The sequence below is a fragment of the Sciurus carolinensis genome, chromosome 17 (assembly GCF_902686445.1).
Source record: "Sciurus carolinensis chromosome 17, mSciCar1.2, whole genome shotgun sequence".
NCBI classification, from domain to species: Eukaryota; Metazoa; Chordata; class Mammalia; order Rodentia; family Sciuridae; genus Sciurus; species Sciurus carolinensis.
In genome coordinates, this window is record NC_062229.1 from 54,530,893 (window position 1) to 54,546,143 (window position 15,251).

A 15,251-nucleotide genomic window follows, 5' to 3' on the forward strand; every position below is an offset into this window, starting at 1 on the left:
CACCGCTTCTATTCAACATCGTCCTTGAGACTCTAGCCAGAGCAATCAGACAAACCAAAGAAATTAAAGGGATACGAATAGGAAAAGAAGAACTCAAACTATCCCTGTTCGCTGATGACATGATTATATATTTAGAGGAACCTGGAAATTCCACCAGAAAACTTTTAGAACTCATAAGTGAATTCAGTAAAGTAGCAGGTTACAAGATCAATGCTCATAAATCCAATGCATTTTTATACATAAGTGATGAATCTTCAGAAAGAGAAATTAGGAAAACTACTCCATTCACAATAGCATCAAAAAAAATAAAATACTTGGGAATCAATCTCACAAAAGAGGTGAAAGACCTCTACAATGAGAACTACAGAACACTAAAGAAAGAAATTCAAGAAAACCTTAGAAGATGGAAAGATCTCCCATGTTCCTGGATAGGCAGAATTAATATCGTCAAAATGGCTATACTACCTAAAGTTCTATACAGATTCAATGCAATTCCAATTAAAATCCCAATGATGTACCTCGCAGAAATAGAGCAAGCAATTATGAAATTCATCTGGAAGAATAAAAAACCTAGAATAGCTAAAGCAATCCTCAGTAGCAAGAGCGAAGCAGGGGGTATTGCAATACCAGATCTTCAACTCTACTACAAAGCAATAGTAACAAAAACGGCATGGTATTGGTACCAAAATAGACAGGTAGATCAATGGTACAGAATAGAGGACATGGACACAAACCCAAATAAATACAATTTTCTCATACTAGACAAAGGTTCCAACAATATGCAATGGAGAAAAGATAGCCTCTTCAACAAATGGTGCTGGGAAAACTGGAAAACTATATGCAATAGAATGAAACTAAACCCCTATCTCTCACCCTACACAAAACTCAACTCAAAATGGATCAAGGACCTCGGAATCAGACCAGAGACCCTGCATCTTATAGAAGAAAAAGTAGGTCCAAATCTTCAACTTGTTGGCTCAGGATCAGATTTCCTTAACAGGACTCCCATAGCACAAGAAATAAAAGCAAGAATAAACAACTGGGATAGATTCAAACTAAAAAGCTTTCTCTCAGCAAAGGAAACTATCAGAAATGTGAAGAGAGAGCCTACAGAGTGGGAGAATATCTTTGCCAACCATACCTCAGATAGAGCGCTAATTTCCAGAATCTATAAAGAACTCAAAAAACTCTACACGAAGAATACAAATAATCCAATCAACAAATGGGCTAAGGAAATGAACAGACACTTCACAGAAGAAGATGTACAAGTAATCACCAGATATATGAAAAAATGTTCAACATCCCTAGTAATAAGGGAAATGCAAATCAAAACCACCCTAAGATTTCATCTCACCCCAATTAGAATGGCGATTATCAAGAATACAAGCAACAATAGGTGTTGGCGAGGATGTGGTGAAAAAGGAACACTCATACATTGCTGGTGGGGTTGCAAATTAGTGCAACCACTCTGGAAAGCAGTGTGGAGATTCCTCAGAAAGCTTGGAATGGAAACACCATTTGACCCAGCTATCCCACTCCTTGGCCTATACCCAAAGGACTTAAAATCAGCATACTACAGAGATACAGCCACATCAATGTTCATTGCTGCTCAATTCACCATAGCCAGATTGTGGAACCAACCTAGATGCCCTTCAGTTGATGAATGGATAAAGAAACTGTGGCATATTTATACAATGGAATATTACTCCGCAATGAAGAATGATAAAATTATGGCATTTGTAGGCAAATGGTCGAAATTGGAGAATATCATGCTAAGTGAGATAAGCCAATCTCAAAAAACTAAAGGACAAATGATCTCGCTGATAAGCGGATGAGGACATATAATGGGGGGTGGGAGGGGCTAGCATTAGGTTTAGGGTTAGGTTTAGAGTTAGGCTAAGGAGAGCAGTAAGAATGAAGGAAAGAAGGACTGTGTAGAGGGAAAAGAGGGGTGGGAGGGGTGGGAGGGGTGGGAGGGGTGGGGGGAGGGGAAAAATATAATAAACATCATTACCCTATGTAAACGTAAAAAAAATAAATAAATAAAAAAAAAAGAAAGAAAAGAAAGAAAAAAAGAAAGAAAAAAAAAAAAAAAAAAAAAAAAAAAAAAACCAAAGCCATCACATGACAAAGCTGGCCCGTGACTTCCATTCTACTGTCATTATCACTATGGCTTACTATTCCACAAAGCTCTTCCCTGGAAGATAAAAGTTGCAAATAACTGTATTGTTTATTGCAGGAGGTTCCTGAGAAATGAATCAACTCTTGGACAGAAAGCAGCAAAAACAATTTACACCCTGAGACTCCTTGAATCCCTAAACTCAAAATCTTCCTGTGTCCACCAATCCTCAACAATATTATTACAATTCTTACTGGATCCTAATCAAGCCTCTGCCCTCCTCTCCACACCCCAAGATCCACCTTCAACCAGACTTCAAAGTATCAATAAATATCCCACTTTCCTTCCCCATGAAGATTCTCAGGGTAATGCATTTTATTTCTTATTGCAGTCAGAAAAAGCCACCTTGTAGCCTGGCCTTCTGAATAGATTGTTCTGGAAATGTGTGGGGAGGCTCCACTTCACACAGTCTTTGCAGCAGTGAATAAGCCCACAGCAAGCCACTGAATAGAAGTGATGTACGCTCCAGGTTACAGACGCTTCGGAGGGAATGAAAATCAGGATGCCCTTGGGCTGTCGTTCATACAACTCATCTGAAAACATTCTGGAAAAACTTTCCCAAACAACAGGAAAGGAAGAGAGGGAAATGAAGATATCTGAATAATGCAGAATGGAAGAAAGGGACTGCCAGGAGCTATTTACTTAAAAACATTACTCTCCTCTCTGGCGGGCCCCTGGTATTTTCTGCTGCAATCTGTAGTTGGAGAATTTTGAAGAATGCAATTAAATTCAAATGCTTTGATGAGTAATATCTCTTCTCTTCATATTTGTCTAGAACTTCTTTTTTTTTTTATTGAATAGCGAGAGTGATGAAAGTGTTTTCCATAATAATAACAATGACAAGGGCCTGATGATGAACTACAATTAGCTCAGTGATTCATCGGTTAGCAGTGAAAATTTCAATGCATCCTGACATTTAGAGCATTTGGTTGTGATTAACAGTCTTTGAAATGTCAACGAATTTTATTTAATTGGCTAAGAAAAATTTTTAAAAGGTAATCACTGCAAAGATCACATTCATCGCCAAAAAAGATAATTGCAGTTGTCACATGACAAGGTAGAAGCTAACTGCTTTTAGCAAACTGGCTCTGTGTTCTTACAGCATCTAATGAATGCAGAGGAGATCAATAGCTGGAAGGGGCTTAGAAGTTTATTTGAATGCTCCTTTCAAAGCCACTGGTATCAACAACTGCAAGCCTTTAAGTCTTGTGAGCAAATACCAAAACTGAAATGTAGGCAATTGTAAGACAGAATTAACTCCATTTAATTATCGTAACCTCTGAACCATTCTAAGACCCAGCCACAGTCACAATAGCAATTCTGTGTGTAGTATGTGTGCGCGCGCGCGCGCGCGCGCGTGTGTGTGTGTGTGTGTGTGTGTGTGTGTGTGTGTGTTTGGGTGTGTGTGCACGCGCGTGCAGATGTGCATGTTTTGAAAAATAGCTTTTTCCTTTTTTAATTTCATGTTGGCGTGCAGAGGCAGACATAATACACAGGAAGAGAGTTACATCACTTAAAGGTCACACTGATGAAGTGGAAAATAGATAAAGTGTCATTTTCATGGGAGATTAACCATCCCCATGTTTGTTGAAGAATTTGACTATTAAAAGCCCAATGGCAAGAGATGGCATGGAAATGTTTCTCTCCCTGGGATCAATGTGCTCTCAGAAGAACATGGTGCCAGCTGCCAACCCATCTCAAGAGGAATCTTTTATAACCTTTATTGATGCCCAGGTTTCTTGCTGTCCTGAATTTACGGCTCAGCCCATCTGGGTTTCTGATATGTCAGACTCCACATGGGTTTTTTACACATGAAGGCAGAGCAGATAGATATGGAGAAGGTTTCCCTGTTCAAAAGCACTTCTTCCCTCACAAGGATTTGAGGAAAAAAAAAAAAAAATTCATTCCATATTAGTGGTTTCTAGGGTCTATGTAGTCTCTGCAGGAGTGTGACTGTAACATCTTAGAGATACAGAGATGGCATACCCTACCCTGAAAGGTGCTCAGTGAGCCATGGCTTCTACCAGGTGTTAAAACTGAGTTTATGATAAGTATATAGTGTTCCTGAGCCACTATGAGTGAGTACTGGTTTAAATACTTTTTTGTAGGGTCTGTTGCCTACAGAACTTCTCAAGACCTTTAATACGTGGGAGTGCACCCTTAATCACCAAGAGGAGGGAAGGCATCTCCTGCCTTGCCCTCAAGTGGAGATCTTGGCAGGCCAGCATTCACCTGGGTATGTCACTGGCTTAGAAGTGTCCAAAAGCACAAATGAGGAATGGAAGGGATGGACAAAGAAAAGAGATCAAGGTAAAGAGAGGGCGTGTTAGGAAAGCAAATATTCCTAAAGACGTGGGTGGGGAGTAAGACACCTGGGAGTGGAGCTGTGTCTAGAGCCAATGAGAGTCCAGGCTGGGTGGGAACTGCGTCTAGAACCAATGAGAGTCGAGCCTGGAGTGGCCACTGTGTCTAGAGCCAATGAGAGTCCAGGCTGGGTGGGAACTGCGTCTAGAACCAATGAGAGTCGAGCCTGGAGTGGGCGCTGTGGCTAGAGCCAATGAGAGTAGCGGTTGCCTCCTCTCTCCTGTCACTGTGACTGCACACCCTGCCCACACAACACTGCTAAAAGCGGCCAGGTATGACGTTGTCACACCAAACTCTCAACCTCCCTGGAAAGGGTCTCCCAGGATGGGCTTCGCCGGTGTGCAATGCGCACGATTGCCCGTGGTACAGCCCCCATGCCTCCACACTTGATAAAGCACTCTGCTGTCACTTTCTTAAAACTTGTGAACAAGGGTTCCTGTGTTTTCATTTAACAGCGGGCCTCACAATTCCTGTGGTCAGTGCTGAGTCTAATCCTGTCCCCTTTCTACACTTGTGGAAAATAAGGATGAGACTGAGAATCATTTTCTCAAGGTCACACTGGAAGTCTGGCCTCTCAGCTCAGCCAGCCTGACCCCAGAGGTCACAAGCTTATCCACACATAATCTCCAACCCACTCCCCCATCACTGAGGGCAGACCCACTCCTCCATCACAAGAAGGACTTCCAAAAAGAGAGCCTCCAGCTCAGAGTAAACTCCCCCTGCTCTGGTCACTAAGTTTTTGAGATAAAAATTGAGTGAACTTTCAAATTGTGACAAGATTTTTCAATATTACTATGTGCAAAGAGTCTGCCAAGATTCAGAGCTCTCAACCCCCAAGAAGGCATCTGCCCAGAACTCAAACCAGAATTTAAAGGGGTAGCCTAGCCCTCTGCCTGGTCCAGCTATGTTCTAAACTATTAATATGTTCTTTACAGAGATGTCCTGTCCAAACACAGACCAATACATAAATATGAATCACCTGTAGCCCACAGCAGCTTGGGGGAAGGTGAGAGGGAACAGCCTTGGGTTTACACTGAGGAACTGATGTGGCACCTACCTTTCTCATGTTTCTCTTTTCCTCTGCAGTCATGACACTTGCTCAGGGTGGAGGTGAAACTGGCCTTCCTTGTGCCAACAGAGTTGTGGGTGAGAGACTAGAAATTAGGACCAGTCACTGACTTGAGAGGCCCAGAAAGCTGAATATGAGAAACCTGAGTTTGGAAGTCATTTGTAATTACCTGTCACACACACACAAGCTGTGTAACACCAAGTGAGAGACTCACCCACCCTGAGCCTCATTTTGCTCACCTGCAAAATGGCACCAGCCTTCCCTGCACAGTTACCTGGATTCTAGCTGCCAACGGGTCTGAATAACCTCTGGTTGGTCCTCGAGCTCCGGCTCAGCCCCTGCTGAGGATGTCACTACGTGTGTGCCCGTTTACACTCAGAATGCCCCCCGGGGCTTACAGTAACAGTGAAACACAGTTATTCTTTCAGAGATGAGAAAAGTCAATCAAAGAGGAGCTTACATCGCTGAGAATGTTGAAGGCCTCGTTCAGAGCTATATCCAGCATTCCAATTCCTTTGGCAAAAAGCTTGTCCAGATGCTCCCTGAAGTGCTGAAACAACAAGGAAGAAAAGCCATTAGTGTCCATCCTGTCACATGAAATGCCAGCCTTGAGTGGACAGGCACATGTCACAGCAAGACCAATAACACTCAGACCCACACAGCCAGAACCGTTTTTTCCTTCTACATTCAAAACATAAGAATGCATTGGATATAAAATTTACCTTTAATGTTCAAGTTTTAGCTTTGATTATAGTTTAGGGAAAACATGGAATCCTGTGAAATTCATCTGAATTTCCTACTTACCTCTCCAGTTTCATCTCCTGGGACTCTTGCCCCACTCCTGACCACTTTAGAACCTGACACATGCTCCCTCTCCACGGGGACCTCACTCTCAGCCCATCTGCTGGCTCCCCTGCCAAGCTCTCTCTCTCACTTACTTCTGTGGTTTCAGTATGGCCATCACCTGCTTCCTGCCCAGGAAGCGTCCCCAGATCACTCACCCCTTAAAATGCTTCCTTTGTGACCCCATGCTGCCACCCTATATTGCAGATTCACCTTGCACTTAGCACTCCAGGTGTGCAATTGTCTGATTAAACTCCATCCCCACTCAACACCATGAAGTTCCTTAAGCAGGGCATTACTCTGTCACCTAGGTCTACCACAAAGCTGATACACACAGAGTGCTTAACAGATACAGATAAAGAGGAAGGACACAGAGTGCATCAGAACATGAGGACTGTTAATTATAGCAAGGGAGACACAGGCTAGAAATCCAGAAGCAGGACTGAGGCTGGGCACAGTGGCCCACGCCTGTAATCCTTGTGGCTCAGGAAGATCATGAGTTCAAAGCCAGCCTCAGCAGCTTAACGAAGCCCTAGCCAACTCTGTGAGATCCTGTCTCTAAATAAAATCTGAAAAAGGGGTGGGGATGTGACTCAGTGGTTAAGCGCCCCTAGGTTTAATTCCCAGTACAAAAAAGAAAGAAAGAAAGAAAGAAAGAAAGAAAGAGAGAGAGAGAGAGAGAGAGAGAGAGAGAGAGAGAGAGAGAGAGAGAGAAAGAAAGAAAGAAGGAAAGAAAGAGAAAGAAAAAGAAAGAAGGGGACTGAGCTTCCTCCAGAGGCTATAGTCCCTCTGGCTATGTTGACTTTACAGAAACCCAGCCTCAGCTGGAGACTTAAAAGGCACAAAAGAAAGTAAGTATGAAGCTCTACGTGGAGTGGGACACATGAAATGTCCACCACGTGAGTTGCCAAGAGTCTGGTCTTTAACTGGCCTGAGGTCCACATCACTATGGCCTGGCTTTGCCTCTCCAACTCCTTCTACTCATTTGATGTCATTTCTATAACTTAGTCATGTTCAGTCACACAAAGTTACCCTGGATGTATTTTTTTTTTAACAACACTACATTTAATTTTTTTTTTTTTTAATCCACACGTAGCTGTGCATTCCATGCCATTTTAGGCAATGGTGACTTAAATTGTTGGACACTTAAGAGTCAAATGGAACAACAGATCATGGTGTTCCCCTTAATTTGCTCTTATGGCAAGATTAGTTGATTCTTTTTCTTCCTGGTACAAATCTGGGCCATACATTAGGTGGAAAAAATTATTTCCTCAAGTTAAGGGCTTCTAAATGATATTAAAGATGGCAGACTCTCCTTGTTTCTTTGTCTTTCTTCTCTCCTTCAAGTTTAATCTCCCTTTGCTCCTTCTCCATAACCTAAACCAAACCAACAGTCTGGTCTTTTGGACTGCACTGTAACCCTCAGCCCACTCTTCAACGCAAAACCAGTTCTTGCCTTCCAGAGAACTATTTCCCACAATGTGACTTCCACCAAGAGCTGCTCTGTCCAATATGGAAGCCATGAGCCAGCTAGAGCTATTTACATTTAAATTTAGGTACAATTACCCTACATTAAAAATTCTGTTTCCTAATAGCACTGGCCATATTTCAAGTGGTCACGGCCACATGTGACCAGAGGATATTGCACTGGACAGTGCAGGTGAAAAAACAACACCATCATTGCAGAAAGTCCTACTGAATACCACTGACCCAAAGATGTAAGAGTCAAATTAGTCATCCCTCCTCACCACGCCAGTGACTAATGGTGAGTCAGAGGAAGGATTAAGGCTTATGCCTAGTGGATATGTGTGATTTTTGCCTGTCTGGTATCCATTCCCTTTCTTCTAATTTTCCTTCTGTCCCCCATGATTTATACAGTTCCACATGAATGGGTGGGTCCATTTATCAGGCCTGTCCAATCTGTGAATTCTACCCTAGGGGCCACAGTCACACAAGGACATTGACCCAATCTCTGGACTTTCTGTTGGAATGTGGGAGGAAAACCCTCTCTTTCCAGCTGAATTGCTGAGAAGTCAGGGAGGAAGCCTGGGTGCCAGCAATCACCGGCTCACTGCACAGGAAGAGGTCACCTAGATAAAGGTGACAGTCAAGGATAGCAGAGCCCACAGTGCAAGAGCCAAGGTGGGATCTTAATGACATGACCTGAGTCCCTCCATCCAGGCATGCCTAGCCTCTTCAGGAGAGCAAATCAGTAAGTTTTCTCTTTTGCCTAACCAATTTTAGCCGGATTTGGTCCTCGTAATGAAAGGATCTCTGCAAGTGAATCCTCTTCCTCTTCAGGCAAGTGAATCAGTCAATTTGTTGTTTTGCTTAATCAATTTTAGCTGGATTTAGGCCTCTTAATTGAAAAGATCCCTATGGTTATCTAAACCATCAGGAAGATCCTGGATGGCCAGACACCATCTCTGGTGAGCCTCCCCATATTCCCATATTAAAACGATCCTCATCATCTCACCTCTGCACCCTGCTCCCCTTCTTGTTCACTGCCTTGGCACTGTGTGGCTTACTGTGGGCCTGTGCCAGCCAAAGCAAGGCACTTCATGCTTCATGCACAACAGGCTCTCAGTGCTCATGTGCCTAATGGCTTAGTGGTCACTGCTTTGGCTGCCCACAGTAAGGAGTGATCTGTGATGGTGCTGAAGGTGAATCCTAGCCATGTGCACCCCAAGGGCAGTGTCTGGATGCAAAGGAAGGCAGCTGCTGACTGCCCTGCATCTTCCTCCTCACTAGTGATTTCTTCTCTACCTCCAGTTGTTGCCACTGTAAGATTCAGACATGGTTGTATTTTCAGCAGCTCAGGAGGCTGAGGCAGGAGGATCACAAGTTCAAAGCCAGCCTCAGCAATTTAGCAAGACCCTAAGCAATTCAGTGAGACCCTATCTCAAAATAAAATATTTTGGGGTTAGGGATTTGGGTCAGTGGGTAAATGCCCCTGGGTTCAATCCCCAGTACAAAAAAAATAAATCATTATATTTAACACCAACATATTATCATTGTTGTAAATAAGCAACTGGCAGACAGACCCTGGAGTTCTAAAAAAAAGAAAGAAACAAAGCTAGCAGTCAGGAACTGAGTTCTAGTCCTGACTATACCATCTATGCACTGAGCCCTGAGGCAAGTAGCATGAGCTCCAACCTGGATTTTGCCCTGGGGAGTGGGGGTGGACAGCAGCACTGTGGGGGTGGAGGAGCCAGAGCCAGGGCCTCTGAGCTGCAGGCAGGACAAGATTCCCATTCCTGCTCTGCCTCTCTGGAGCCTGAAGGAGACACCTCCCTTGTCTGCACCGTTTCCCTCTTAACCACAGGGTATGGAGCAGAAAAAAGCCATCATGAGAGAGAACTGTAGTGAAAGAGGAAGATGAGGCTGTTTTCATTTCACAGTCACTGAAAGAAAAGACTCCCCCAGGGTTCATGGCAGAAAAGGAAGTTGGCATCACAGCAGCAACTGAGTAGTCACCACGGAGAAAGTGAAGGTGGCCGTGCACTAGTCATCTTCAGCTTATTCATTTAGGGTCCCATTTGATACATACAGAAGGGATTAGAGGGGAAGTTGGGTTTTGTGGACGGGGACTCTGCCCAGGTAATATCACCTATCTCCTTTGTGAGGCTGCTATGGTCCCATCTCCACGCTCACTGGCTATTTTCTCAACCTGTATCATTGCCTGAAACTTCTTCATACACACATGGTATCATACAAGAGTATCTCCAAGTTCATTAACTCACTAAGCTCCAAGTTTTCAATCTGCAAATCCATCAGTGAAATTGATACAGGTGCATTAAAATAGGTCATCAGTCATCGCCTAGAATTTAGTAAAATTTATCATTCATAACCTTAATGCTGTCAATAATATTAATATTACCACTCATCATGTACCTATTACTTTTCTCAAAATAAGAGAACTCTAAAAACATAAATGTTTACTTCAAAGTTATCATAAATGGGGTGTTTGCTGCTCGTGTTGTTTTAGGTGTTCCAAATATGGGATGATGAGACATCATGGGTTAAAAAGTTTTCAAGCCTTCCACAAGAGGGAAAGGAGGTGGGAGGGAGGAATTGTCTTCGGGATTTTTAAATTAAAAAAAAAACAAAACAAAAACACCTAAAAGCTTTTTTTTTTTCCTTTAAACATCTATGTCAACTTCCTGATGTGCAACTATACAATCAAACACACCTTGGAAAATGTCTTCTTTGGCCCTTCTTTTGCCTTTTGCCCTTCAAGGGTGAGATTGTCTAAGTGGATGGGAACAAGGCAGACTGCACAGACTCTGGGCCCAGAGTGTCCTCCAGAGGCCGGCTCAGGACGAAAGGCTCCGGACTGCTGAGCAGGAGCTGCCCAATGATGGTGCACCAAAAGGGGACCAGTTTTCACTATTTTCCTGAATTAAAATAAACAGCCTCTACTGGAAATGGTGACAGTTCCATTTTATGATGAAACTTCAATAACAGAAGAGGAGCTTGGCTTTTTATCTTTGCTCCAGGCGACTCGTGCAGCATATGCTGCTGCCCAGGAAAGGCCTTGCTTCCAAAGCAATTAGTGCAGCTTAATGCCTGGAGAGATGAACCCGCATGCTCTGCCGCTGCCCCTGCCCAGGCGCCAGCGGGCACCGCAGACCCCGCTTATCTCTGCCAAACAGTCGCCACATCCAGGCCAGCGCAGGATCCCAGGGAAGTCATCTCTCCTTCCACCAGCATTTGATTTAGTCGAATTACACTGATCGCTCTCTCTGCGACAATAGCGCTCACGTTTTCTTCCTATGTGATTATAATAAATGTCTGAGTCCTCCCAATCCAGCACAGGGGAGTCAAGTCCAAAGTGGACATTAGGAGACAAAACAATCCCCTGTCCCCAGAGCCCTGAAGGCCAGTGTTCCTAGCTGGGGGAAGGGGTACAGACAGATTTGGGGGGGATGAGGGCTAATGACCACCTATCAGTGATACCCCTCAGGGTCACTCAAGAACTGCAGACCTTAGGTATGAAATTCATACCCGTTAGGGTTATGGCAGCAACTTGGTCATGAGAAGGTTTCTGAAATTGCCTCACCAAGTCCTCCAGCACCAACCAACCCTGGCACTATGTGTTTTCAATGTGGTATTTCACCCAGTCCTCCTAACACCTCTAAAAGGAAGGTACTGTTATGGCCCTATTTTATACATAGGCTAAAGGAGACTCAGTCTGGTGAAATCACACAGCAAGTACGAAGCAGGGTGGGTTTCAAAGTACCAAGCCCCCTATCTACATCCCTGAGCAACTGGGCCCCTTAACACACATGGACACAGCTCTCCCTGTCCCTGAGAAAGTGCAGCACACAGCAAAACCCTGATGCTGTCCAGGGCTGATTTCATGAGTATGTGACCTATTCAGTGATCCAGGGTCCCATGCTGAGATGGACCCCAGGCCACTTCCAAGCCCTGCTGCTGCTGTTTTGAAATTCTTAATAATTTTATTTTTGTTTGTGCAATCTGTAACAGAAGCCCAGTAGAACAATGGAGCAAATCTATGATCAGTGAAGATACAGTCACCTGTGCCTTCACTGTCTTCACTGCCCCGTTCACATGCAGCATGTGTAATGCCCCAAGAACACCAACTTCCAGTGGGCAGCTCCAGGGAAGGTGATCCTCAAATGCACTTGACTCCAGAGAATAACTGGGCACTGTGACTGTCAGGTGGCACAAGGTACGACGCGTTTATTGACAAACTAAAATTAAGGCATTATAAGTAAGAAAGCACTGCACAGCCTCTCTAATTTCCAGCTCCATCAGAGCTAAACGGTAACAGACATGGTACCTGCCTTCTCCTAAAAGAGGGATATGGTTTCCATGAGTCACATCAGGCCATGTAGATGAGCAGCATCTATCTCATGCCAAACTCCTCAGTGAGATTTCCAAGTCAGCCTCCTGATAACTCTGCAATCCAAGACCAAACTGAAAAATCCACTCATCAGAGACCCAGAGGGTACCCACACCTGTCTTCCAATCTGACTCAGTCACTAACGCTGTGAGATAATTTAATGTCAATACAGGCTCTTTGTCTGACAAAACACCCCACGACCCCAACCATGATTTCCCCATGCTCCCATTTAGCCTGTGAAATCCCTAGGCTGAATATTTCAGCCTTTTCTTGGCAACTGCTTCCGGGATGTCAGGCCCTGCACATTGTACCAGAAAGGCACCAACTCGTGCAGTGGTCACCTCCAAGCCCAGGCTCCCATAAATCAGAATGCCACTTGATTCCAGTGGGGACATGGTGTTTCTCAAAGTTGAAAACAGAAGGCCCAAGAAAGCTGGTAGGAGAGAGGCAGGCCCAGCTGTTTTCAATTTGGGGGAGAAAAGGCAGACACTGATAGAACCATGTAGAAGCCATTCCCCATTTCTCCTTTCCATTGTGTATAACAAATTGAAGTGTCTGAAGGTAGCAGCTGTTTAATGGCAGTGCCAAATTAGAGACAAGATAGTTCTCCTGGATGTGAACAATGAACGTTATTTCATAACAGGTACATCAGATTAGCTCCAACTTCATTTCGATGGCAAAAACACTAATTATCCCATGCAAGATGATGGTGAGCTCAGAATTGGCGATTCTGTACAACTGGGAACTATCCAAAGTGGAACGGCACCCTACCTAAGCAGTCCACATTTCCAAGAAACTGCTAAGTGGAACATGCTAACAACAATGTCTGGAGCAAGACTGCAGTGTTTCATGAACTCATTTTCCTCCCTATGTGGTCACATGTACTTAGAAGAGCACCTCAGGATCCAGGCCCTGTGAACCTTCAAGAGATGGAGGAAAACCACACCCCATAGGATTCCCGGACAGCGGCACCTGCTTTGTTTCAGCAAGGTGCAGTGGTGTGTGTGTAAGAAACAGACCCAGCCCTTCCTGTCTTTCTGACATTTCCCAAGGCCCAAGTTCATCCTTCATCAACTTTGTGAAAACCGTGATTTGATTTGAATTCGTTTTCTCAGAGGAAGAATGCTTTCATCAGCTGTGGTGTGCGAGGGCTGACAGAAGTCAGAGTTTCAGTTCATTCCAAACCCGGTGCCAAGCTCCATGGATGCCTCCGCTCTGAAGCAATGTGGTTATAGTCAACATCCAGGGAGAATGCGAAGCAGATGCGGCTCCGCGGACGCCAGCGGACTCATCCTCACGGAACTGTCCCTTGCAGTCACGCTGAACATCCTCTGCACCAGACTCAGAGCTGCTGCCCGCACAGCAGGTGGGTGAATGCGAAGACCCACTCCTGGGGCCACACTCGGCTCTTGAACAGTGGCAACGTTCACTTCTGGGGCATTTTTGGCACAGACAAGTGACCCCAGGAGACAATTAAATTAAGAGTTTTTGGGGTATGATCACTTGGAAGATTTGCATCGCTTTACAAAACTTATATTCAATTAAAATGTGTTTGTTTCAATGATCTCTCTGTTTTGTCAAACTTAATTACATAAGAGTATTAAACTTAAATTCTCAATTCCTTCCATTCTCATTCAAGTCTGCCAATAAACCAATAGAGTGTAGGGCACTGCACTTTTTAGGGACATAGCAACATTGATTATCCGAGGCCCTCACTGAGCAATATTTAGGTTCCCAGGACTTTTTTTTTTTTTTCAACCATTACTACAGTGAACATCATAGTATATATGTGTAAGAAAAATAGTCCAGCCACTTCACAGAAGGTAAATGATTGGATCAGTAATTTCCTTATGTATACACACAGAACTACTGTGGGCATTTAATGAGGTGATGCAAAATACTTAATGCAGAGTGAGCATATAGCTAGCACCCAGTAAGCACAAGATCTCATTAGTAAGGCACTCATGGTTCACAATGACTTCTGGCACTGCATTTTGAGTGAGTCTTTTTGTCTCCAAATCAAAATTCTAAAAAGGAACAACAAACACGGCTCCCCTTCCTCCCTGACAACTTTCCATACAGAAGGAAAGTGACCAGCTGATATCATGGAAAGTGCAGGAGAGCAGTCATTGGACTGAGTCCCCAGTCCATCTTCTGGCTTCCCTTGGTTTCATTCTGCAGCAGGCTCTTTCCCACCCATGTGACCCATCTCATATTCTCCTAGTTTTTGCCTGTCCGTGCAAAAGCTATGACATCCAGATAAAATATGGAATGCTCAATTAATTTCAAATTTCAGATAATACCACATCTAATGTATCAAAAAATAATTCTGTATCTACTGTTTATCTAAAACTCAAAGTTAACTGCATGTCTTGTTCATGTGTTTTGTGAAAATCTGGCAACTCCAGATATGACCAACTTAAGCAATATTACTAACAGAAAGTTCCTAGAAACACTCTGATGAGCTCAGCTATCTGAGCCTCTCAGGTAGCCTGAGAATGGGACCCCTGAGGTATCCAAGCCTGAATCGTGTGCTCTTCTTTTCAGAACCTAAGGTGACAGTTCAAGAACTGGGGAAGAGTCTCACCCAAACTTCACCAAGTGGGTTTTCTAAGGATAGAAGAATTTCACGGGGATGAGAAAGGAGATAGGATGCTGGACAATAAGATCAGTCAACTTATAAGCAGTTTCTTGGGGACACACAGAATTCAGGGGCACAGTCCACATTCTCAGAGTGTCTGCACTGGTAAAGGTCAGAGGTCAAAGTCATGGCCAAACGTACTTCCTCACCGAGGCAGGCTGAACACTACAGCAACCTGAAGCTGCACAGAGTAAAGGGCCAAGTAAGAAGCAAATTGTAGAGAAAATAAAAAATAAGCCTATGAAATAAAGAAAGGGACTTCTAGAAAACAGGTGGTCCTGGGATG

At 43.9% G+C, this 15,251-nt stretch overlaps 1 protein-coding gene across 2 annotated transcripts in view; it reads right to left on the reverse strand.

Moving 5' to 3' along the window:
* Cacna2d3 (calcium voltage-gated channel auxiliary subunit alpha2delta 3) overlaps positions 1-15,251 on the reverse strand; it is an 885,854-nt gene that overhangs the window by 433,297 nt on the left and 437,306 nt on the right. For both annotated transcript variants that reach the window (XM_047531971.1, XM_047531972.1), the window contains exon 10: positions 6,073-6,162. In XM_047531971.1, the coding sequence (XP_047387927.1) occupies positions 6,073-6,162 (90 nt within the window). The remainder of the gene's footprint in view (positions 1-6,072; positions 6,163-15,251) is intronic.